The 24,496-nt window shown below is 38.8% G+C and overlaps 1 protein-coding gene across 1 annotated transcript; it reads right to left on the minus strand.

The window, feature by feature from the left end:
* Positions 1-16,431: 16,431 nt before the first annotated feature.
* On the minus strand, positions 16,432-18,055 carry LOC144703402 (uncharacterized; the record flags this gene model as incomplete). Its single annotated transcript, XM_078575585.1, has 2 exons — positions 16,432-17,137; positions 18,002-18,055. Coding segments are annotated over 2 exons (564 nt in total), but the record flags the coding sequence as incomplete, so codon positions are not given.
* Between the last annotated feature and the right edge of the window lie 6,441 nt (positions 18,056-24,496).

Here is a 24,496-nt window from a genome sequence, read left to right on the forward strand (position 1 = left end):
CCCGGAGTTATTTCACCAAGGGCAAGATCAAATCTTGAGGCGGTGCGTACCTGAGAGCGAACAACGAAGCATCTTGGAATTCTGCCATGCAAAACCAGGAGGAGGACACTACTCAGCTAAGGTAACAGCTCATAAAATTTTTGAATCTGGTTTATTTTGGCCGACTCTATTTGAAGATGCCCAGAAATTTTATAATAACTGTCTAGCTTGCCAAGCCTCCATTAATATGCACAAGAAAGATCGTATGCCTTTACAACCCATCCTAGAAGTAGAAATCTTTGATTTGTGGGGAATTGATTTTATGGGTCCCTTTCCTAACTCTCATGGATACGAATATATCTTGATGGCAGTCGACTATGTGTCCAAATGGGTAGAAGCCATTCCCACAAAGACCAATGATAGTAAAGTAGTGATCAATTTCATAGAGAAAAATATTTTCTATAGATATGGATGCCCTCGAGCCATTATTAGTGATGGAGGTTCTCATTTCACAAATTAAAACTTTATAACCCTCCTTAAGAAGTTTGGTGTCCATCATCGAGTCACTACTCCGTATCATCCTAAGGCCAATGGTCAAGTCGAACTGTGCAATAAGGAAGTCAAGAAAATCTTGCGGAAGATAGAGCGTCCTGACGGTAAGGATTGGTCTAGAAAACTAGACGAGGCATTATGGGCCTATAGGACAGCCTACAAAACCCCTCTAGGAATGTCCCCATTTCAACTTATCTTTGGAAAGGCATGTCACCTACCTCTTGAGTTAGAACACAAGGCCCTTTGGGCCATTAGAAAACTCAATTTGGATTTAGATCAAGCCGGCAAACAAAGACTTCTTCAATTGAATGAATTGGAAGAGCTACGAAATGAAGGTTATGAGAATTTGAGGATTTATAAAGCCAAGATGAAAACGTTTCATGATAAAAGCTTGAGGAGAAGAACCTTTGTGGAACACCAGAAAGTTTGGCTTTACAACTCTAGGTTGAAACTATTCCCAGGAAAATTGAAAACTAGATGGGATGGCCCCTTCATCATACAAAAAGTTTTTGAGAATGGAGCAGTAACAATTTTAGATCCTAAGTCTCAAAAGCAATTCACTGTTAATGGACAAAGGCTCAAACCTTATTTAGAAGAGGAAGATCTACAAGGCCCTATGAACATTCCTCTAGAAAAACCATCGATTGATAGTAGCATGATCTGATTTTATCTCTCTTATTTTGCTTGTTTGTCTTCTTATTTTCTATATCGTGTTTTTGTTCTGCTTTTGTTTTCTTCATTTTTGTTTGCGTCGTCATGTGCAGCCTTACTTCTCCACGCTCGCCTACACCACAAGATAGATAACTCAAATCGCCAATCGACGCTCTCCATTCCTTGGTTTGGTTTCTATTTCTCATTACTCCACTTTACTTCCTGTCATGTAGGAACATGCCATTTTTATGGGGGGGGGGGGATAGAGTCGCATGCATAACTGCTCCGTCATCTATCAAAAAAATTTTGTTTTTTTCTTCAACCAAACCATGGATATTTGATGATCTTAGGAGGCACTCAAGAAATGATAAGCACGATAATAGGGCTCTTCTCAAGGTTTGTAGAGTTGAAATACTGGCCAGTTAGGGAACCCTAGGTGAAATAGGCCTAGCTAGGTGCACAAATGGTTCGTACTACCCACAGTTCATATATCTTATCATCATATTTCTCTCATCTTGCCATCCACCTCGGGTTGAGTTAGCACTTACATGCATGAAATCTTTAGCTTTAGTGGAGAGTAGGGCGAGTGTTGGCTCAATGGCATTATTATTATTGACGTGAGTGAAGCTCCCTGAACCAAGAGGGATACAAAACCTCTTCGGGGGAATAAGCTGCCGGTCTACTAAGAACGGCACATGGGTAGTGGATAAGCGTCATCAAAATACAAAGTAAAAGCTGCACTGCGCAAAACAAGCATAAGCTTGCATCATAGAAATCAAAGTTGATTGTCATCAAATATGACCAACAAGCAGCAAATGTAATTGAAAAAAAAAAAGGTGGAAAAGTTGTCTCCCATGTGTTTGAGCCAATGCTAGTATAGCCGTTAGTATTGAGCCAGCATTAGCACCGCTCTCTATGCCTTGTTCAGTAGTGCACTTGGGGTGTTGACTCAACCTTATCCCATATGATATGTATTTACTATATGTATTTACTATATGTAATCCATAAATCATGAGTGCACTTAGTTGCGGTTGAAGGCCGAAATAGATCCTCAGGATTTTCCCTAAATTGGTCAAGCTCAATTGATGAAGACACTCCTTGACGAGAGTATGAGTCAAAGTTATCAAAAGCTGAAAGTCAACTAGAGATCATCATCTATTCGCACTTGCATTTCATTACTAAGGGACTAGTAATGATCTAAGTTGGGGGGTGTTTGATGACTCTCAATACGTCATCAAATGTTTAGAGTTTTTGAGCGTTTAAATACCCATTGCATCCAATTAATCTATATTTGTCATCGTCCATATGCATTATTTCACAAAGTTACTAACCCCACTTGATTCTTTGAATCAAATGGAGTAGATCTCACATATTTGATTAATGAGTACAGATATGGATTAAGTATCCAAAGAAAGAAGAAATTGATCAAGAGGAGTTGGCGAAAATCAAGAAGAAGAAAAGCCCTAATTTCTCCACTAATCATGTTTAAAGAGAAACCTATAAATAGCCTCTTGAGGGCTCATTTTAGGTTATCCAGAATTTCTCTCAAGGGAGCTAGGGCTTGGAGAGGAAGATTTTCTACAGACCCTCTAGGAGTTGATGAGCTTTGGAGTTGGAGAGGAGGAATGAGCTGAAGAGTAGCTGGGGATTGAAGACCTCCACCTCGCCGCAAGGACGTGACTCTTGGTCAGAGCGATTTCTCCAATTTCAACTGTGTAATTCTCTCCATTTCAGACAAGCTAGGTTGGGTGGGAATATCCACAGTAGTGATCTTCCAACATTTCCAACAGAGATTGTTTCGTTTTTTATTTCATCTTGAGTTTATGTTTGTTCATCTCCATTCCCCTTCCATTCTCCAAAGAAACTTTGTTTCCCCTTATTGTCCAGGTGAAATCGTCTATGGCAGCAACTTCCAAGCAACCAGCAACCTAGGCAACTGCCTAGGTTGCCAGCAGCCCAGTTGCAGCTGCCTAAGGGTGGGCGACCTAGCTGCTAGCAGCCAAGTCAGCAAGCGACCAGGGCTACAGCCTAGGTCGCCAGCAGGCTCGGCAGCCAGCAGCCGCAACTGCCAGCGACCCAAGCCGCAGGCAGCCAACGCTGCCAGCAGCGTGAGCTGCGGGCAGCTGAGGCCACCAGCAGCGTGAGCCGCCAGCAGCTCGCACTACGGGCTACCAAGGCAGCCAGCAGCGCGAGCTGCAGGCAGCCTCGGCGGCCAGCTGTTTGGCTGCCAACATCACTTGTTGTTGGCAATCAAGGCAGCCAGCAGCTCAAGCTGCTAACAGCCTACACTGCTAGCAGCTAGGCCCACCGGCTGCTCAGGTTGCCACGACAACCGGTTGGCACCCCTGCGCGCAAGCAGCAGTCTGCGCGCAGGGTGTTTGCTCAATTGCCTCACAGGGCATAAGCAAACCATCAACAAAGAAAATTCTCTGCTGACGGTTCTGCTCAATTGAGTTTTGCCAAGTTATCTCTGTAAAACTTAACTGAAGATAATTTGACTGAAGAATTGACTGAATCAATACTTTTGAGGAAATCTCTGCAACTTATTCTGAAGAAAATTTCTACAGAGATTAACACTTAGAATTAGAGAACTGAACAAACTGATTGAATAAAAAAGAATTTTCTGTTGTTTTCTCTTCTCCCTGTGGATCGACCCTTGCTTGCCAAAGGCTGTGAGGTTATAAATTTTGTTGCATAAAGCTCAATCCTCACACGAATTCAACTAATAAATAACCAGTAAAAAACACCCCAAAATTGAGCTTATCAACCACGCTCACCTACCTAGCCCAAGTGCAGTGGAGTCGAAACGAAAGTACACTGCAAGGAGTAAATAAACGAGTGTCGGATAGTACGGCGTACTCGACAACGGGCTCGTAATGCGGTGGTTCGTTGACGGCCGATGTTGGAGCGGGTTGGATGAAGGGCGCCGGAGAGGTCACGGTGGCTCGACGTGCAGGGAAAGGTGCCGGAGCAGTTCGTTAAGTTTGGTCGTCGAGGGTTCAGACGAAAACCATCGAACGGAGATGGCAGGGTGCGCGCGGGCCGGCGCGGGGCGGTGCGGGGCGGACAGCTCGGCGAGGGCGCGAGCAGAGCGGCAGCACGGCGGGGAGGTGGTGATAACACCCTAATTTCTGTCTTTATTTCATGTTATTAGCATGATTTTATGCATTTAATGAGCTTAAAATGGGGTCGTTATCATATATTTACATGAAAATAATGTTTTCTAGTGATTTCTGATTTTCCCCTAATTTTCTGTTAATTCTATGAATTGTAAAGGATTTATTGAAGCTCAAAATAATTATTTTTGAATGAAAATGGCATATTTAATATTTTATTTCGACATTTATCAGCATGGGAATGAATCAGTGAATTTTATAGAATTTTTTACGATTTTTTAGGATTTTTTTGAGATTTATTTGAAGAGGAAACGTATTTATTTCAAGGAAAAAAAGTATATTTATAATAGAAAAAGAAGTATTTTTATTATTTTCGAACTTTCAAGGGCCTTCTTGCGAACTTTCGTTGCAAAAAGATCCTGAAAACAACTCTCGGTCGCCACTAAAGGCATAAAGATCCAATTTAAAATTTTACAGGGTTTTATTGCAATTTTTAATATATATTTTTAATGTTTTTAGGAGAAAACGGAGGAGAGAGAGTGCGCCAAGGGCATATACGCAATTACTTTTGGGCGGCGTCCAAAAGCAATTCCAGGTTTTTAAAGGACTTTTCTGCAAAGAGGAGGATTCAAAATGCGTCAGCCAATGAGAGAGCGACACGTCATTGCGTGTTTAAAAACGAAATTAATAAATAAATCAATTTTAAATCCAATGGATTAAATTGCTTTAAAATTGATTTATTAATACCTTTTGATCCTGAAGTCCGATTGAGATGATTTTTTTATGAATTTGTTCGTCTTGATCCCTCTTTCTATCTATACGGTTGGATCATTCAGATCCAGCCTACATTGATAGATAAATATTAAGTACTAAATGGGGGTAAAATGGTGATTTTTACCATATAACCTAAGTATAAAAGCTAAATTTCGAGAGGGGAGCTCATTCTGGATGGTGCTCTATCACAGCTGCAAGACAGGGAGGAGCTCTAGCTTGGATCAAGTTATCTGGTACTTTTTTTCCTTGATTGTATTTGAACTTTTATGCATTTTGAATGAATTAGGTTAAGTTATTTGTTTCTTCATCTCTATTCTGATCTGAACTTCTAAATCGCTTGGCTTGAGCGGCATGTACAAGCCCTAATTAGGATTAAGAGGAGAAATTGAGGGATTTAACTAGGCATTCAACTGCATTCTTAAGAAAAAACTCTAAAAAATTAGATTTAATTTTTAGGAATTCAAATTACCACATTTTATTTCTGAATTATCAAACTTCAAAAAACCAGCCAATCTCACATCAAAACTTCCCTTTTAACCTCTCTAATTGACCTCTTGGATCCTTTTATTAGGATCAAAGAAGCCAATTTAGAGTTCCATATTTCTTCTATCCATCTCATCTCTTCTACCCCCCCCCCCCTTTTCTAAACTTCTCCTCTAATTAGGGTGACTTGATCCTCATTGAAGATCAAATTCACTTTAATTAGGGTGAAACGACCAATACGATCATCAAATCAAATTCATTACTAGCTTCCCTTGGACGACACTCGTACTTATCACTATATGTCTTAAGTGGAGTTCTTATAAATTTTATTGCATAAGCCAAAATCCACAACGACAAGGGCTAAAAATTGCATAGTTTTTACCCCTATTTTTGGCTTATCAGGTGGCGCGGCGGGGGGCGGCGCGGCGGCGCGGTGCGATTAGCGCGTGGGCGGCGCCGGGGCAGCGCGGCGGTGCGGTGGCACGCGAGGCGGCAGCGGCGCGCGTGGGCGGCACGTGAGTGCGGCGGTGGAGCGCGGGGCGCGGCGGCGCACGGGCATGCACGGCGGCGGCGGGGGAAATCCTTCCCCTTCCCTTCTCTCCCTTCCCCTCTTCCCTTCCTTCTTCTTCTTCCCTCTTCTTCCTCTTCTTTCTGTTCTTCTCAAACGAGGAATGAGACCCACATTCTGTTTGATGAAATGCCTAACTGAAAAAAACAAGGGTCTGAGAACCCTAGGGCGCCCTCTCTTCCCTTATAACGGGGAAAAGAGTTGGGCCCTAAGTGGGCCATAACGGGTCCCATCGGGGAGCCCTTATAAATGGGCTCCCCTTACAAACACAAGACACAAACAAGAGGAAATAAGGGGAGAACTAGGGGGAAACAAGGGCGAAATAAAGAAGGAAAAAGGGGGAAGAACAAAGGGAAGAGGGGGAATAGATAAAGACCCATTCCCCTTGACGGAAAAACAACGAAAGATGACTGTTGCGGGTGCGATGAAAAACACGACTACGAATCAGGAAACACAAAAACATGAGAAAGGAACGGCGAAATCAAAGGGCGATAATGAGCATCTTTCACCCGGTCTTCAACGTCGAGGATGCGCACGGTGCTGATGACGTCAATGACGACTCTTGATGGCGTGCACCATCAGTTATGTAGGTAAAAATATCCAAGAGGAAGGCAAAATCCTAGAGCAAATCCCAGTTCTCATGAGATATATTATTTTGCTTTCCACTTTTTGTGAAGATGATAGTGCCTGCATTGAACATGTGTCACTTTGGAATAACTTGAGCGCTACTCCACCACATAAAGCAGTCAAATATAGGTAACTTTGGCTTCAATTTGTGCATCCTACAAAGTTATGCATATACATAGATCACTTGTAGTCAATGAATAGTATGAATCAATGTCTTGACCTTGGTCATTGCCTCATCTGAATACCTAGTATGTTGAGATGATGAGTTCCCCTTCGTCTAGCCCATCCTTCAGCTCACAGTTAGTATCATACAAATTGGCCATATTTATGGCATTGTTCTCTGCGTCCACCATGGGCTCCTTAGATGGATATCAAAACTCATCACGAATAATGATGAACAATAATGTTCAATATGTGTGTGACGAGTGGAACTTGTTGTCTATCATTCGACCCTACCTGTTTCTTACTTCCTAGTGTTGTCAACATTCCATTGTTGCTTGCTGTATTTTTTGTCATCACTACATAACCCTAGAATGGAAATAATTATAAACAATGTGTTATCCAACTAACCACACCATCACAAATAAGGACACAACTTACTTTTCACCTTTGAGTCCAAGCTGAATTCCTCTAGAAATTCTCTTAGGATCACAACCATCGACTTCCCAACACGCCTTCCACATAGCATTGTATAGAGAGGATACACACACGATTTTGCCAACGAGCATCGATTCAGTAAATGATTGCACATAATTGGCCACAACTGTTTCTATTACACATCAGCTATGACCAATACCCAATCAACATGGGATTGCATCCACATAATCTTGCCTTCATCTTGTTAAAAAGCTTCCTTGTCCATGACTTGATGATGAATGTGCTAGGTGGGTCCACCTAAGTTTGTGTCACATATCACCATGTTTCCTTCCACGCATCAGAGTCTACCCAATGACATGGCAAGTGAGTGCAACAAACAAGACAACTAATGATGTTTGTTGTTTCCTAAATTGTTTGATCCCTCATGTTGGGTTGCGGGGCTATAGTTTTGCTGAATGAAAACTAATTCACATCAGCGGAAGAATTATATAATTTCATAAATGATCTATAAAATATGTATTCCAATGAGTAACTTTTGGGGAACTTTTTCCACCCAGAACTCGCTTCCATGGAGACTTTCTTTAAGTCAATTAATTGGTCGGCCTCCACTGGTGTCCACGAGACTAGAAGGTAGTTGGATCTCCTCTCCTTGTTCACTTCTCCTTCTTGAAGATCTTGTGGTTATTCTCATCATCAAAGAGACTTGTGGAATGAGTGGAGAAGGTAAATAAAGAAGAAAGGGTAGCGCCCAGATCTGGCTTGCCTAGGCACCTAAAATGGGTGCCCCCCTCCTTATTTATACTTATTAAATATTTTTTCACAAAGACCCTTAAAATAAAGTATATCTTCTAACATCCTTTTAGTATTATGTTTTTCACCCTCTAGGCACACATAATATTCTAGTTAATAACTTTAGGACAATAATATGTATTGACATACCTTATTAATTAACTATATCAACGTATAGATCAATTCACTAAGGATCGATTTAACCCAATCCATAGGTTAAGTTTCTAGCATGACGGGTGCCAAGTTACTCCTCATGCTCTAAAAGATATAGAGTAGTATTTTAACTCTCTCATGGAACCTTAAGCATCATCAGTTACCATACATTTATAATCCTTTGTCTGCGTGAGACTCCCATATTTGTAAGGTATAGTTTATCATCAAACCCTAAGCCGTCATTCAATTAGTGCTGATGCTTAACGACGATCATTGGAGAATGCCTTATCCAATAGCCTCACCACCCTGGCTAGGGATTTAGATGCAGTCTTCATTGAGTCAATATCCTCTTATACCTAGGGCAAATGATCTCATCTCGAGCACACAATCATCTTCGTAGAATTCATTCTATATCCAAGCTAAAACTTGTTTGAATTACATGATTAAAGATTCGTAAGCTGTAGTCAAAATATAGTCATCCATGCAAGAGATGTCCTTGGTGTCCCAGGTCAATGGATCACTTATACAACGGTGACATGAATCAACTTGATTGACATTTAAGTATAATAATATCGAAGGATTCATACATATCAATTCAGTGAACTCTTTCTCCAAAGGGCACCCACCATCTGTCCTTAGTGTCTCCACACTAATGGCTACATGATCAACCATACATATCATATAACTAGAATCAAATAGTGTTATTCTATCCGGATAATTCGATGTCCATCTCAATAATTCGATGAATAGTAATGTTTAGAATACATGTTTAGATACTAGAGATCATTTTATGATGGTCTCATCATAATTCACTAGGTCATTGCACATATTCATGGACTTCATTATAAACATCACATTGGAATAATTATGAACTTAAATAAAACATGGTAGCATAATTTGGTTTGACGACCACATTATATCCATCATAGACAAGGTTAGTACCATGGTTGGTAGATGGTTGGGCAGTATGTCATAGTTTTTCTTGAACCAACTTATCTCCTTGGGCTACAAGCATTTCTTCTCATATTTGTTACCATGGCCCACCTGTGTCTTAGAAAACTAGTGAGAGGTCAACCCCATATGAGAGGAATCAAAATATATTGTCACCTTATAAATGCTAAACCCAAACTTACATTGAATTACAATAATGATTCTCTTCCCTGCACATGTGCTGGCTTCACATTCCTTGATATTGGGCCTACTTTGGTACATGGTTCTCTTGGGTTCAATGTTGAGCTCATTGTTGGCATGTGCTGCTATTTCAAGGCACAACCATGCCTTCTTCCCTCGTGGTTTAGAAAAAAAATTATTTTATTCAAGCTTCTCTCATTTCAATGAAAAATCCTGGGCCATAATTATTTCACAACACAGTTAGGCCCACAATCATATGTACAAATGTATTAAATGAAATATTATTGGGTATCTAAATTATTGAATGTTAAAAATGGCCCAATTAATGCATAAAATGTAAATACACATTAAAATGAGGATAGTATCAACATAGTGATGTGGAAATATCCTTAAATGATGTATGCTTGCATGCATCAAATTGGATTCATTACTTATGCTAAGAAGTCATATTTAGACTCATTTTGGATTCTCTTTGGGTGATATGCGACTTTCATCGATCTCTTGACCATGACATCCCCAACCACGGTCATGCGCCCCATTGCTGCTAGTGTAATTCTTTATTTTTAAGCATTCAAAAAATAATTAAAATATTAAAAATTTCTAGTCATTCTTTTCCTTGAAATAAGTTTTATAAAAATCTCCCAAACTCATATGTCTCACATCTTATCATTTTTTAAAAACTAATTTTATACATTTACTAATTCTTAAAGAATATGTACACATGTTTGTGGATATCTGCTCTTGGAATATTAAATAAGAATATGATAATATATCAAAAAAAAAATTTATTAACTTGTGTGAAATTTATGATTGAAGATCCATTCTAGAGAATAGATAAAATCATTAAAATCCACAAAAATTCTATGAAATATATTTTCCACTTGAAGACTCATTCCTTTCCTTTCCAAGCTTAGGCAAACTTTTCAATTAATTTCAATTTCTCAGGTCGATCAATATCTTACTCACCCCATGCTTTTCTATTAAATTCTGAGTGAAAAATATTTCTAAGTATGATTTTTAAGTCTCACTTAATAAAACCACATGAAAGCCTTAAATTTGGATTTATTATCCATTAGCAAAACAGGTTAAGGTTATGCTCCCACATGGTCCTCCTACTCTCCCATTTGTTTCTTGTACTATCTAGACATGTGGTTCACTTCTGGACTTCAGAGAAGTAAAATATGGTTTTAAAATATGTCTCTATTGTGGAAATACTGATATTTTAATTTTTTTGGTGGATCAACTCAGATTAATAGCTCAAATGATTCCAGTTTCTATATGGTAATTACTGTAGTTTCGACAACACTGAATCGATTATCTTAGCAATATGGATCTTACAGTGATGGTGAACACAGTTATGTGATGCTTTTGATAACTTTCAAGATGGGAGATACACCCAAAAGTGTAAAAGTTTTTAATTGGGAAATAAAATCTAAGTTTCTGTGGTTGTTTCATGTTTTCATAAATTTGAAAAAATATGTTAAATGTAAAATTCCTCAAACAACCTTATTCATTCTGTCCAAACTACATTCAACTCATGATCATATCTAAGAACATTTGAGGTTCATACATAGGTATTTATAATGGAAGAACGCTTCACATATGATTTATATAGAAATATAGTTCTCATTTCATCTCTTCACTCTACATGGGGAGATGATTTTTTATCCTTTAATCAAAACCTTCAGGTATTAAATTATGATTTTAACTTTTTATGACTATCTGACTTGTTTAATCAATCACATTAGGTGGTCATCACATTACCTAAGCATTGTAATGATATCTTATATATATTAATCATTATGAAAACTATGAAAATAAATTCATGTTTAAGTTATATATTAAAGTTAATTACACCTGCTGCATCCAAGACTCTTCTAGATATAAAGTTAGTTAAGTTATATTTGACATTTGATAATATTTCAAATGGTATTTTAAAAATTATTTTATCAGAAAAATAGAAATTAATGGAATACTTTTAATCAAATTATTTTTCCCTCTCTTTCACAATCAGAGATTTTCACTCTATCAGACCAGACAATTCAACCTGTAACTTTTTTGAATACTTCCTCCTTGTGAACATAGTACTGCAATGAGAAACCAATTCCTATAATCATATGAAGTTATCTTCAAGCTATTTTAAGTCTAAAATGAACAAAAATATTGTTCTCAACCAAAATCCATAAGATCTGGAGTCATGTTTTTTTGGGCAAGGATAGTGAACTTATAATTTCAAGAGCATTGTCATCTAATAATCAATCTGCTCTTAATGAACTTAATAACACTAGATCATGAATCTCTCTACTCGCCACCTTAAATACTTGAAGGAACAAACATATTTTTAGAATAAATATCTAAATCCATGGGTTACATAATCATGTTTTTTGGTACAGGTTTCATGGAGTTAAACATGTATTGTATCCTAGAAATTCCCCTGGCCAAGACCAATTCAGACGCGTTTTTTTGGGTGCATAAATAATCCAGAGATAAATATTCATTTTGAAATAAAATACATCCTAATTATTGATAAATCAGACACAAAGGAAAAAATATTTTACCTATTATTAGTTCTACTATTTAATTGCATTGTTTCAAGCTACTTCTGAATAGTTTGAGGTCCTCAACTTATTCCTTCTACAACCACGAGCCATGAGAAAGCTTTAAGTTTGAGTGGACGTGATAAGAGATCAGAAATGAGTTTACACAATGAAATAAATAGATTCCAAAAACACATTTAAAATAAAAAATATAATCAAATCACAGTATGCGGAAATTAAATACAATATCTTATTGTTCATTGAATTAGTCTCCATAAGCAGCACAAGTATATGGCCTCTAAAGGTATCTACAAAATCCTCCGCAAATTAAATCTCATCGTTTTCTACTTTATAAGAAGCGCCATCACTCTGGGATGATCTTCTCTCATTAACATTTTCATTTAGCAAACTCTTCTTAAAAATCCCCTTTTGACCACCCAATTATCTTCATGAAATTGTTTCTGTGTCCAAGGTAAGCATATTTGAATCTGGTGATCAAGGCATGTAGGTCATAGTCGAAACACAAACTTCAATATACATAATATCTTTGGTATATCAGGTATAAGGACCACTTATATACACATGAATTGAAGCAATCAGACAGACACATACAAATCAATTAAGTGAAGTATTTCCCACAAGAGTGACCCCTTTCTCTTACTATCTCCACACTAATGATTAAGAGATCAACCACACATGTCATATGAGTGGAAGAAAGTAGTGCTATTCTCTTAGGATATTACTAAGTCTTACTCAAGTACCAATGGATAGGAATGTTATGGATGCGTTTACAAAAAAATGATCACCATGTCATTAACTCATCATAATTCATTGATCTTTGCACATATCCATAGATTTCATTCAAAGCATAGTGCCTGGATAACAATTAATATTCTTTCTACTACCTAATTTTGAATGATATTTGGAATATATGATTGTCTTGTAGGCCATGTATAATTTCATCTATAGATACTAGAAATTATGAGTAGAAGTTATGAGAGATAGAAAGGGAGGTAAAGTGAAACATTTGAAATATTTGAATGAAAATATTTAGTAAAATTTAGTGAAACTTGGAAAGGTTGATGAGAATTCTTAGAAGAATATTAATGATAAAATGATATATATTTTAAGGAAAAATATTTATTTATATTAATTGATTCGACTTATTGTTTTGCATGATTTTCTTCAACTGTTTGATAGAAATTTGAATTACGCAAGAAGGCTTGATAGGCTTACTAGGAGAAGTGACTCTCTGACATTTGGAAATATTCTGGAGGTTGAGAAAGATAGAACTCACTTGAACAGTTTCATTATTCTCATATCTTCTACAGCCATCTAAACACATCGCTTTAGGGCTAATGAAAGATCTAGGTAAGGATATCCCTAGCAGGACTAGTGGACTAACCCAAACTTGTATAAAATAAATATCATTTTTTATCATTAGTCTAATTGGTTAGACTTGGCAATAGATATTAGATAAAGTGCATATACCAAGTTAGATAATATTTTAACACCTGATTCACACCTTTGCAAATAATCCCCCAGCCATATAAGCCAAGAAATAGGTCTATTTTTGTGGAACTCTGATGATAGAAAACTATTTTTAAGAGCCAAGTGAATTGCAAAATGTGGATTCACGTGTAAATCTAATGCAAGAAGATGTTTTGAATCAAGTTGGACCTATAAGAGCCTTTTGCCCTTGTTATTTATTTTACTGAATTTTTGACTTACTGTTGCCTTATTTGGATTTAAAAATCAACTTATACATGTAAATGCATCTCTGGAAGACATGAATTATGATGTTTGAATTATCTTAATTGATATTAAAATTTGGGATCACATGGTTCAACAAAGTTTTTGAGGTGTACCTTGGAGGATGATTAGTTGCATAATCATCCTCCAAACACAACATCCTTCGGAATTAAACATAACATCATACCCAAAATCAGTGTAAAACCTTGATTAAAACAAAGGGCTAAGAGATCACTTAAAATATAAAAATAGGGCAATTTTAGATAGCGAAAATAGCTCAAAATTGGGAGATAATGGAATTATATTTTTTAAGTTTTAATATCCTTTTAAAAATATGAAGAAAAAATGAACCGCATGTGTGATAACATTGACAAATAGCAGTAACTGTTTTCATAGTAAATTTTATGATTGTACTATGCTAGTTGATTTAGGATGACTGAAATGGGTAGGGACAACTAAATGACACCTAGGGAAGGCTAAAAGAGACCACAAATCAATACGATCAAAGGATCATTTAGATCTATAGAAAATAATGATGGTGCAACCCTTTCCTCGGTCGAGGCTAGGAGTATTGTCTTACAATCACTGCAGTAAAAATAAAGGTCCAAATCTTAAATCTTGAACAAATGACTACATAATGACGTGAACATATTCCATTTAGCTATTTTACAAAATTAAATGGTGGCGGAAGACCAAACGGGAAAACAAAGGATGGGAAAACAAAGAATGGACCTGTGGTGCTAACCTAGGTAATGCGGAGACCCAAATAGGCATTGGATAGTGGAAGGAGAATGTGTACTTCGATAGGGCCAGACGCGGATCCAATTATTTGTAAGGGAAGTGCCTCTAAAGCTAAATGGTTAGTGCAGTTGGTGCAGACTGGTCGTTTGGCATGAAGGGTGAAGCATCTAGGGAGTGTAAGAACTCTTACTTCGCTTGAGAGAAGAGAGAGGAAGAGGGAAAGTGAGAAGGGAGAGAAAGTGAGAAGACACAGGCTTTAGCCTAGCAATTAAGATCTCTTATTCTTCATAAAAACACAGACTACATTGGTTCTTATTATATACTAATCGGTGATACTTAAAACAGTAAGTGTTTAAACTGCAAGTCGTTATATGATTATACCATCTTCGGATCAAACGGTTCAGATCGTTCGATCCTCTTTTAATCATAGCCGTTATAACAAGTATAATGGCTATTTCCTGATTTAATTGTAGCCGTTTGATCCTATCTATATTTGATCTATCTATATTTAATCCTAGTCTATGTTTAAACTTATATTTTCCTATTTCTATTCTCTAACGAGTATAGGGTACGTGTTTGATTACTACTTGCTATTTCTTATTAATGATCCGATTGGCCGCTGGCGAGTTTCCGTTGTCACTCCTTCGGTTCTTCGTCTTCAGGGAGTGCACCACGGCACGATGCAGAGGCTGGGCAATGCACCAAGGGCATAGACACCACGGCCCCCGAAGGCAGAGATGGCATGGCGTGCGATGGAGGTGGTGCACAATGGAGGTCGCATGCGGAGGATGGCACGGGCCGCATAAGGCAGAAGCGGTGCGGTGCGCAGAAGCAGAGCCGTGCGGTAACGTCGATGTGGGGAGAGGCAAAATGCCGTGGCAAGAATAGGGGCGGTGCGACACGGCAGGACAAGCCGGTGCGGCAGGATGGTGCGGCACAACCGGGCAGCGTGGTGTGGCTAGAAGGCGAGGCGCAGACCAGCTTGTGAAGACAGGGAGGAAGCTAAAGCAGAGACAAGCCACGGCGGCGGCAACGGCAGAGAGGAAGCTAAAGCAATTCTCGAGAATAACTCACCTTCGAAAATCATCAAATGATTCATTACGGCGCTAGCCTATTTATAGGCCTTGGAGGAGAGAGCAAATAAATCCAAATTTGGGAAATTTAGACATCGGTAATAAATAATTTTTGGGTCTTAGAAACATGGTCGACATGTTAAGATGCGTGAGATGCCAGTATAGGATCAAGAAGAGGAAGTAGAGAAGAAGAGAGAAGGGGCATCTCACGATCTTGAATCATGAAGCCATCTAGGCTGAAACAGTACCGAACAGAAGATAGACAGAGATTAGAGGATGGACAGGGCGACGGGCGGAGTCGCCTCCCTGGGAGACATAAAAGAGTAAGAAAAGCCTCTGTGCTCTAATGTATTACACAGGTATTTATAGGCCTCAATGTGACCGTTGTGTGCTTGACCGTTGTCCATCCTTTGTTGAGAAATAGCGGCAGTCGACCGTTGTACTGCTATTTTGAAATAACAGCAGTCGGCCGTTATCTGCGGAATCTTCACATCCGTCTCTTCAAACTGGTGTATCGTTATCTCCTTAACATCCCCCCTCAAGGCCATGGTTGGCACAACCATTGGGCTTGCTAAAGAATTCATACAGGCTAGAGGTTCAGTGATGGGCAAAGCTTGTTAACATGTCGACGGTAGCCATTGCAGGAGGTGATTGCATTGCTTCAGAAGGTGGGGGCATGGGCAGGTGCCCCACCACTAGTTACTAAGTGGCCATGAAGTGAGGGGTAGAATATAGCATCTCCGAATGATACATCGGTGGATACTTGTTTGAGTCGAACCAACGGTGTTTGATGTAGGCCAAAAGTGCATTACCCTAGGATAATTCTTGCCCAACCCCCCAACCAAAATCCCCAATGGTTACCCTCGTCTACGTGACGATGATGACGGAAATAAAAATCAAACATAATAAAAAATAAACTCTGAAAAATAATAGAAGGGGCTGAATTAGCTCTGTGTTAGCATATACATGCATTATCGTGAGGGAATTCGAACACAGCTATTCGTCAGACATTTACACCCAACAGTGATGAGTTGTGCTAACGTTCTAGAAACCTTACCAAAGCAAACGTAGCTAGCCTGCAACCATGGATCTGGCACGGCTCGGTTAAGAACACGAGATTCGTGTTGAGGTTATTTTGAAGCGTTCCGAGACAGACGTTCCCGGCGCCGAGGGACCGGAATCCCTTCCGCGCCACTCAGGAATCGAATGGAGCCCCCCATGAACAGGAGGCAAACGACCGTCTGCCTCTTGATCAGAGTTACGCTGTCCTTCATTCCTAGCCGGCTTCATCCAGAACACAGACCGCAAGAGCTTGCTAATGATAGACTTGGGCGCGATTGACCTCTTCTGACCTTCTGTTTCGGACTTGTTTGAGAGCTTCTTCGGCATGGTCAACGGGACGAACTGATGGTGCGGCATCGAATACGATCGTGACGCGATGGTCGAGTCGAGCTGCTGTTCGAATGTTCTTCTCTCCAAGGAATCGTATAGTTTGCTGCCGCAGTCCCAAATGGGTGGCTTCCCAGGACCTTGCGAGCGGACCTCCATCTCGTACAGATACAACAGAGATCCTTGAATAGAAGATAAACGAAGAGAAGAGTGGAAGAGGTTCTTCTATATAGAAGCACCATCACTTTTTTAACGCAAGGCGACGGTTCTTCCGCGTCGGCCACGAAAAGGAAGGGTCATGGCCTCTTCATCTCCGCCAATAGCTCTGTCGAACAGCCTGGTTTCATTAATGATAGAGTTAGGCATCCCTTTGTTACTTCTACTTTGGTCGGCGGAAAAGCTCTTGAGAAGAAGTTACGTCAATCTGGTCGAAGGAAAATCCCGTCACCTTCGTATGGATTGTATCATGATAATTATCATAGAAGCGAAATCTGAGGCAAAGGGACTCCATGTGGCGACCGCCCAGTTCAACCATATCTCCTCAAGAATCATGATAAGAAGTCCGCTTCAAGCGTGCAATTGGAGAGCGCGAAGAGGAAGGAGAGAGTTATTCACATGACTCTCGAGGGCATCATCAAGGTTGTGGGAGTAGCCGAGGCCGATGGCGTGGTGGTGACGGCGACGACCAAACTCGTGATAAGATCAATGGCTATAAATCTCTACACATGGGCATGACTGATGTTGAAGGGAATCGAAAGCACTATTAATGTCAATCACGAAGGAGAACTACAAAGTCTTACTGTCGACCCTCGATAAAGTCTCCTGGAGAGACGGTGAGAATCTTTCAAGAAGTAAAATAATATTAGTACGAGGAGAGAGAGGAAATAAACGAGAATCTCTCCCTCGTTCTCTCTTTTTGGATCTCTCTCTCTCTCTCTCGCGTTCTCTCTTTTAAGTCCTCTCTCGGTCGCGCTTTTTCTCTATCATTCGTTATCTCTCGCTCGTGCTCTCTCTCTCTCTCTCCTTCGTTCTCTTTTGCTCACGTTCTGTTTCTCGTTCTTTCTCTCTCACTCTCTCTCTCTGGCTATCGTTCTCTTTCTCTCTCGCTCTCCCGTTCTCTCTCTCTCTTTCGCTCTCTAGTTCTTTCTCTCTCTCTCCGTCTCTCGTTCTATTTCTTTCTCTCTCTCTCCGTCTCTCGTTGTATTTCTTTCTCTCTCTCTCCGTCTCTCGTTCTATTTCTTCTCTCTCTCTCCGTCTCTCGTTCCATTTCTCTCGCTGGCTCTCTTTATCATATTTTAGTTATTGAACATATTTATTTATTTTAATTAATTCGAACAATTCGATTGATCTGATCCGAACTAGACGGTTCCGACCGAATTGGTTCAGATTATTCAATCCGAACGTTTGACCGGATCATTCAATACAATCCGATCCTATGGGTTTAACGGAGTCAATATCGATTTTCTGACTCGATTGTTCGAAGTTAGGATTCGATCAATCGAACGATCGATCCGATCGAACATATGAGTCAGGTATTTCGCGAGAGGTAACTCAGGCTTCTCCTTTATAAGTGGTATGTTGAATCTAGAAGATGGTGCGAAGATTCATAACAAGGGTAATGGTGTTTGCATGAATTTTATGATTCTGTCGAAGGTAATGTGAGGTTTTGGCATTCATAAAATGCATTCATATGACTGTATGCATGCTAAATCCAAATTATTTTACGTGAATTAAGTGTCTAAATATCCATGTTATCGTGAGTTTTATCAGTTCCCATAATGATCGCTTTTTGGGTCTGTCTTAATTTTTATGCGATTAGTAATATCATGTGGGCTTTTGTGAGCCCATTTGACCTTAGCGTGTGGGCCTAATGAGCCTGGAGCGATAAGCAATCTCGGGATCCCATGGAAGCTCAGAATTGCAGTCATCACATGGCTCTTAGCTGCCCTGAATATTATCTCCTGAATCGTGCCGCATCCTGGTCCTCCATTTGGGATCAAGAAATTGATCCAATGGACAAAAACGGAAATCCAGATGGGGCACCAGCATAAAGAAAAAAATAAACTGTCAGGCTAATTGGCCTGCAGAGAGCTGGAGGGAGCACGCAATTGGGCTCCTGGGTTGATTTTTTCTGGACGACGAAAGGGTTTTCATTGAACTTATTGTGAGAAAGGGGTTGCTCCTATCTTTGGAATTCAACCAAGCAGTAGCAAGTCACAAGGAGGAATTCCAGAGGTCTCCTTGCACTCAAGACTTGAATTATTGAGTTTCTTATTTATCTATTAGATTCATTTAGGTTCTTTGCAAAATGCCGTGCATGGGCATAATATAAAGGCTCGACTTGGATCTATTGAAAAAAAGCCTTATGAAATCAATCTATAACAAACAAAATTTCATCAAACATTTTATCAACTCATTTCTCTAATTTTATCTTGAAAACTCAAATCTGAAGCTCAAATTATCCTTAAATCTATATTTTTTGGACCTTATATTGGGATTTTTTAATCATTTCCTCCCCTTAATCTCTCACTAATTAGCTCAAGAGTCATGTTCCTATCTTGGTAAGACTATATATGAGCTTTGGTGTTAATCTTCCAAACTGTGCACCATTAGCACACCTGTAGCACACACAAGAGTGGATGCACTGACACCATGGCCATGACTAATGGGATTAGCCGCCATCACTTAAGTCTCCACCAGCGCATGTGGTTGTGCCCGTACACATACCTGCAGGCACACCCATGACAGCCCATGAGCCTCTGCACAACACCCATGCCAAAGCATGAATTGCTCTTGCACTCGTAACAACGCATGAATATAGACTCATCACTACGTGTGCATCTCGAGGAATAGCCCATACATATGACTGCAAAGCGCACCAGCTTATGCTCATGCCTATGCAATGTGTGCGAACAGTTATGTGCACGTACCTATAAACTGAAGCCCTCATCTATGCCCAAAATAGTGCTAAGCTCACATTAGTGCTTGCAACCATGCCCACATGCATGCCTCTAATGCTCTTTCACCCTTAACCACACAAAAACCATTTCCCTCAAGCCATCACTCTGCTCATGATATGTGCTCTTTTCTCATGCCATCTTGCACTCCAATTATTCATGTGTGCGTTCTACGAAAAAATGTGCATGCTCCACCTACACGATTCCTTGAAGGGATCTATATGGAGGAGAAAGTTTCCTCTTATATCTAACTTGAATCAGGTTGATTCATATCACACTTGGGTAAGTGATCCTTACACCTGAGACACCAAAGATACATTGTGGATTGATGGTTGTATTTTAATAAAGACCTGCAAGTTTCTAACAATGAGATTTCAAACTGTCCCAGCTCGAATGTATCAGAGAGTCTACAAAGGTGATTGTGTGGTCACGGTAGGTTCATGCACCCCTGATGTAAGAGGAGACTGACATACGGAACAAGCTACATTCAATTCCCTTGTTACGGTAGTGGAAATATTAGAAGTGTTCTCTAATGATTTTTTTACACATGAGTAGTAACTAGATAGACTGGTCAGGTTCTGATGGTTGACCATAACCTAAGCCATCCTAGAAGTGACAAGAAGATTAAAGATTTTATTTACACAATAACTAATGACTGTAAAGTTTCCATAAGAGAGTTAATTTACTATTGTCTATCTTCTAAAGCACAAGGTGTAGTTTATCATCCCACGAGCTAGAAACTGAAGTTATCAATTTTTTCAATTTAGTCATTTATTAATTACATAAAATGATGATCTATTTAATCATTATTTGGTTATTAAGGTAATTAATTTGTCTCATACATGGGCCTAAAGGGTGGCTAGCACAAAAGTTTTTGACATCTCTAGATAGTCTCTATGTTTAGTGACTTTTATGAAACTTTCTCCTCGATGGGGACTTCAATTATATTTTCTCAGGTATTTATAGGAAATTTTCCCAACGACTTTTGTATAATTTTCCTAGTGACTTGGAGTTTTCTGAAATTTTCAGAGGGACTTTGATGAACTTGTCCTATTGAGTATAAATAGAGGGTGCACCCTCTTCTGATATCCATGAATGACTTTATTAAGTGTCCTCCCCTTTATCTCTTGCTCTTCCAAGTGCTTATTTTGGTGAGGCTGATTGAGAGGAAATATTGTGGCATCACAGCTTAAGGAAAAGATGAGAACATCCAATGCTCCAACAAAAACTAATTATGTGTACAGGCTAGACATCGGAACACCATGAAGACACTCATTCAAGGTATAAATAAATTATGAATTTGACTTTTATATAAAAAAAGGATATTCTTCACATCGTGTAACAAAACTAATACATACACAAATCTGATGACTTATAATATACATAAATTTAGCATGGAAATATCATCATGGTTGATTCGTACGTCTACATCCTCAACTTAGTCCTTGTAATTCTAGGTGGAGATAAACTCAAGTTTGATTTGAATGTTAAGAGAATGAAAAAATATTCATGCATCAGAGACTCTCGAGATTTATATAATTGATTTAGTCTTATAGTTAATAACTCACATGGGACTTGCGTATACATAAGAGGGATTATTCCCAGTAAATGGTGTGTTCATGAAAGACCTTAAGTGTTGATACTTCATGAGTGGATCTGCTGCTATTGAATTTTTACTATTATGTTCAATTGACAATACCCATTTTAAACTCTTTTTTTATGACAGTTAATTACTTGTTCTATATGTGCTTAGACTTTATCAATCTCCTATTATTGCTTGCAAACAGAATGCTTAATTAACTTTCACAATAGAGGTGGCGAATCATTTGTGTAAAAGTACATCATTCATATACTCCGGACAAGGAATACATGTTTAATCCTCATGCACTTTTGGAATACACATTCATCAATAAAACTCATTTTAAAAATTAAATCAGGTGATGATTTACTTTTTAAAATGATGCCATTGACAAGAAGCTTGTAAGTTTTGATCTATGGATTTCTTTCATTTGCATACACTTCTCTTTGATTTCCAATCACAAAGTTTTCTATTTGCACAAAATATGTGATATTGTTAATATCTCTATTGGCAATGGAGCCTATACATCAATCTGATATAAATCATGGTAAAAATGTGTTACTAAAGAAATTATATTTCTGAATGTGTCTTTAAATAGAACTTTAGAGAAAGTATCTGCATAATCAATGTCTTCTGACTGAATAAATTATTTCCATCCATAGTAGCCTCTGAAATCTTTTTGGTTTTAATTATCCATTTCAAACCAATTATTTTGTCAAATTCAGGTACTGGGACAAGATATCATGTGGCATTCTCTATCATATGTTTAAACTCTTCACTAATGGGGCATATCCACTTTACCAACTCATATTGCAACTTCATAACATCCACTAATAAGCACAAACAAACATGATACTTTTAATTTTAATTTTATGTATTTTATGTGCTTATTTCATTAAAATGGTCACGAATTCATACGACTTAATCTTATAATGATATATATACCTTATTTTGAATGCAGTTCTGTTTTTTCCCAATTTTTTGTGAATTTTCACCTAATTTTATGATACTGAACACATAAATATAAAAAAGTTTACATATCCTAACTTATATTTTAGATTTTTAAAATAGTTTAGCCAATAGAAAAAGGAGGCATTGTATGCAATAAAGGAGGCATTTTTTGCGCAAGAAGACATTTGGCACAATGATATTTAATTCCTCCAGGGCGATGTAGGGCCAAAATTCTTCATACACATGGGCCATGTTGGGTTCTAGAGGCCTTGATTTAGATGAAAAACTCAAAACAATTCAATGTAGAAGACTTTAAAGAATTTTAACAACATCACATCATCGACAAAATCATGAAAAGAACCACCTCGTCACAGATCACACCTGTGACTCCTTTGATCCTCAAATGAGTCATGTGGAGCTGCTCATGTGTGCAGCCTCTAGAAGTATTCACGCAGTCTTCGGCACATTGAATCTCCTTCTTCATGTTGACAATCCCCGTTCAACCTCCGTCGTCATTGTTATGTCATCCTGAGCGCATCGAGAATGGAGAAGATCCTTAGGAAGAAGGAAGAAGGGGAAGGCCCCTGAAGAATTCTGGAATGGGTGAATTGTGTTTTAGTGCCTATCCCTATTTATACTAGGTGGGTATTTTTCATAAAACCCTCAAACTTAAGTATATCTTCCGACGTCCAAAGACCATTTGCATGTAACCCTCTAGGGCCCATGTATCAGTCCAGTTAACGACTCTAGTGGCCCAATAACCTTTATTGGCCTTCTAAATTAATTAACTAAATCATCATATATATTAATTAATGTTGAATCGATTTAACTCAATCGATAGGTTGAGTCTCCAACACATGGGGTGCGAAGCTACACCTCGTGCTCTAGAATATACAAAGGAGTGTGTATCGACTCACTATTGGAATGTGTTCATCATCATTTATCGTGTATGTATAGTCCCTCACCCACTTGATGCTCTTAGGATGACTTAGGGTATGGTCAACTCTCAAACCCTAATTAGTCATCTGAGTTAGTACTCATGCAGTCAGAAATCATCGTAGAACTGTTCTCCAAAATATTTCACTGCCTTGGCCAAGGACTTCATTGCATCTTCTTCCTTGAGCTTGACAACTTGAGAACTAGGAGTCTAGGTTATTGATACTAAGTATCACTAACCTAGGTTGAGTGAGGAGTTCCCTTGATTAAGCAATAAATTTATATTCCTCACTAATAGGGGAGTGAGAGTCAAACCACAGAGAGCACTAGACCAAATCTGAGTGGATTTAAGCTAAAACAGGTGTGTAAGAATTTTAGGAGTTATATTCAATTTGTAAATGATAATGAATTATGGCTTTCTCCATTGAAATGATTTTTAACAAGTGTAAAAAATTTTAGGTCAGTTCAGAATAATTTTTAGTGATTTTAGGTATTTTTATAGATTTTTTACCCAATTTAATTTGTCATAATTAAATTGGGAAGGAATTCAGAAGAAAATAGAAGTACGTCTTGAACAAATCTTGGTCGAAAATGAATTTCGACCAAGATTTGGGAATTCTGGTTCACCCCTCTTGTGGGATCTTCCAAGTGTTTTGAATGGAATCGGGTGTGCTCTTGGGCCAAGAACACCCGATTCCCACAAGGCAGGTGGTCTAGAGAGAATAAGAACCCCTAATCTTGATTTCTACCACAAAAAACCAAGATTAGTCAAGAGCTGCAAGATGTTTTTTCACCCCACACTTGTGGGATCTGCTAAGTGTTGTGAATGTAATGTGTTGTGTTTTTGGGCCAAGAACACCCGATTCTCACGGGACAAGTGGTCTAGATAGAGAAAGAACCACTAATATCGATTTCTACCACAAGAAATCAAGATTAGTCAAGAAGGAGAAAGGTAGAGAAAGAAAGAACTGGCTTACATGGCCGGTAGGCCTCTCCTTCCACCTCCACAAGCCTTGGATGCTTCCCACTTCTTGGATCCTCTGGCAACTCCAATGTAGAGAGTGAGAGAGGAGGACTTCTTGTGAGAAGGAGTAGAGAGAGAATGGTTTCTCTCTCCCACCAAGGCCTTGTCAGCTCACCTTCCACTTGGCCCTCTTAACT

This window comes from Wolffia australiana, chromosome 5 (assembly GCF_029677425.1).
Source record: "Wolffia australiana isolate 7733 chromosome 5, ASM2967742v1".
Classification (NCBI taxonomy): domain Eukaryota; kingdom Viridiplantae; phylum Streptophyta; class Magnoliopsida; order Alismatales; family Araceae; genus Wolffia; species Wolffia australiana.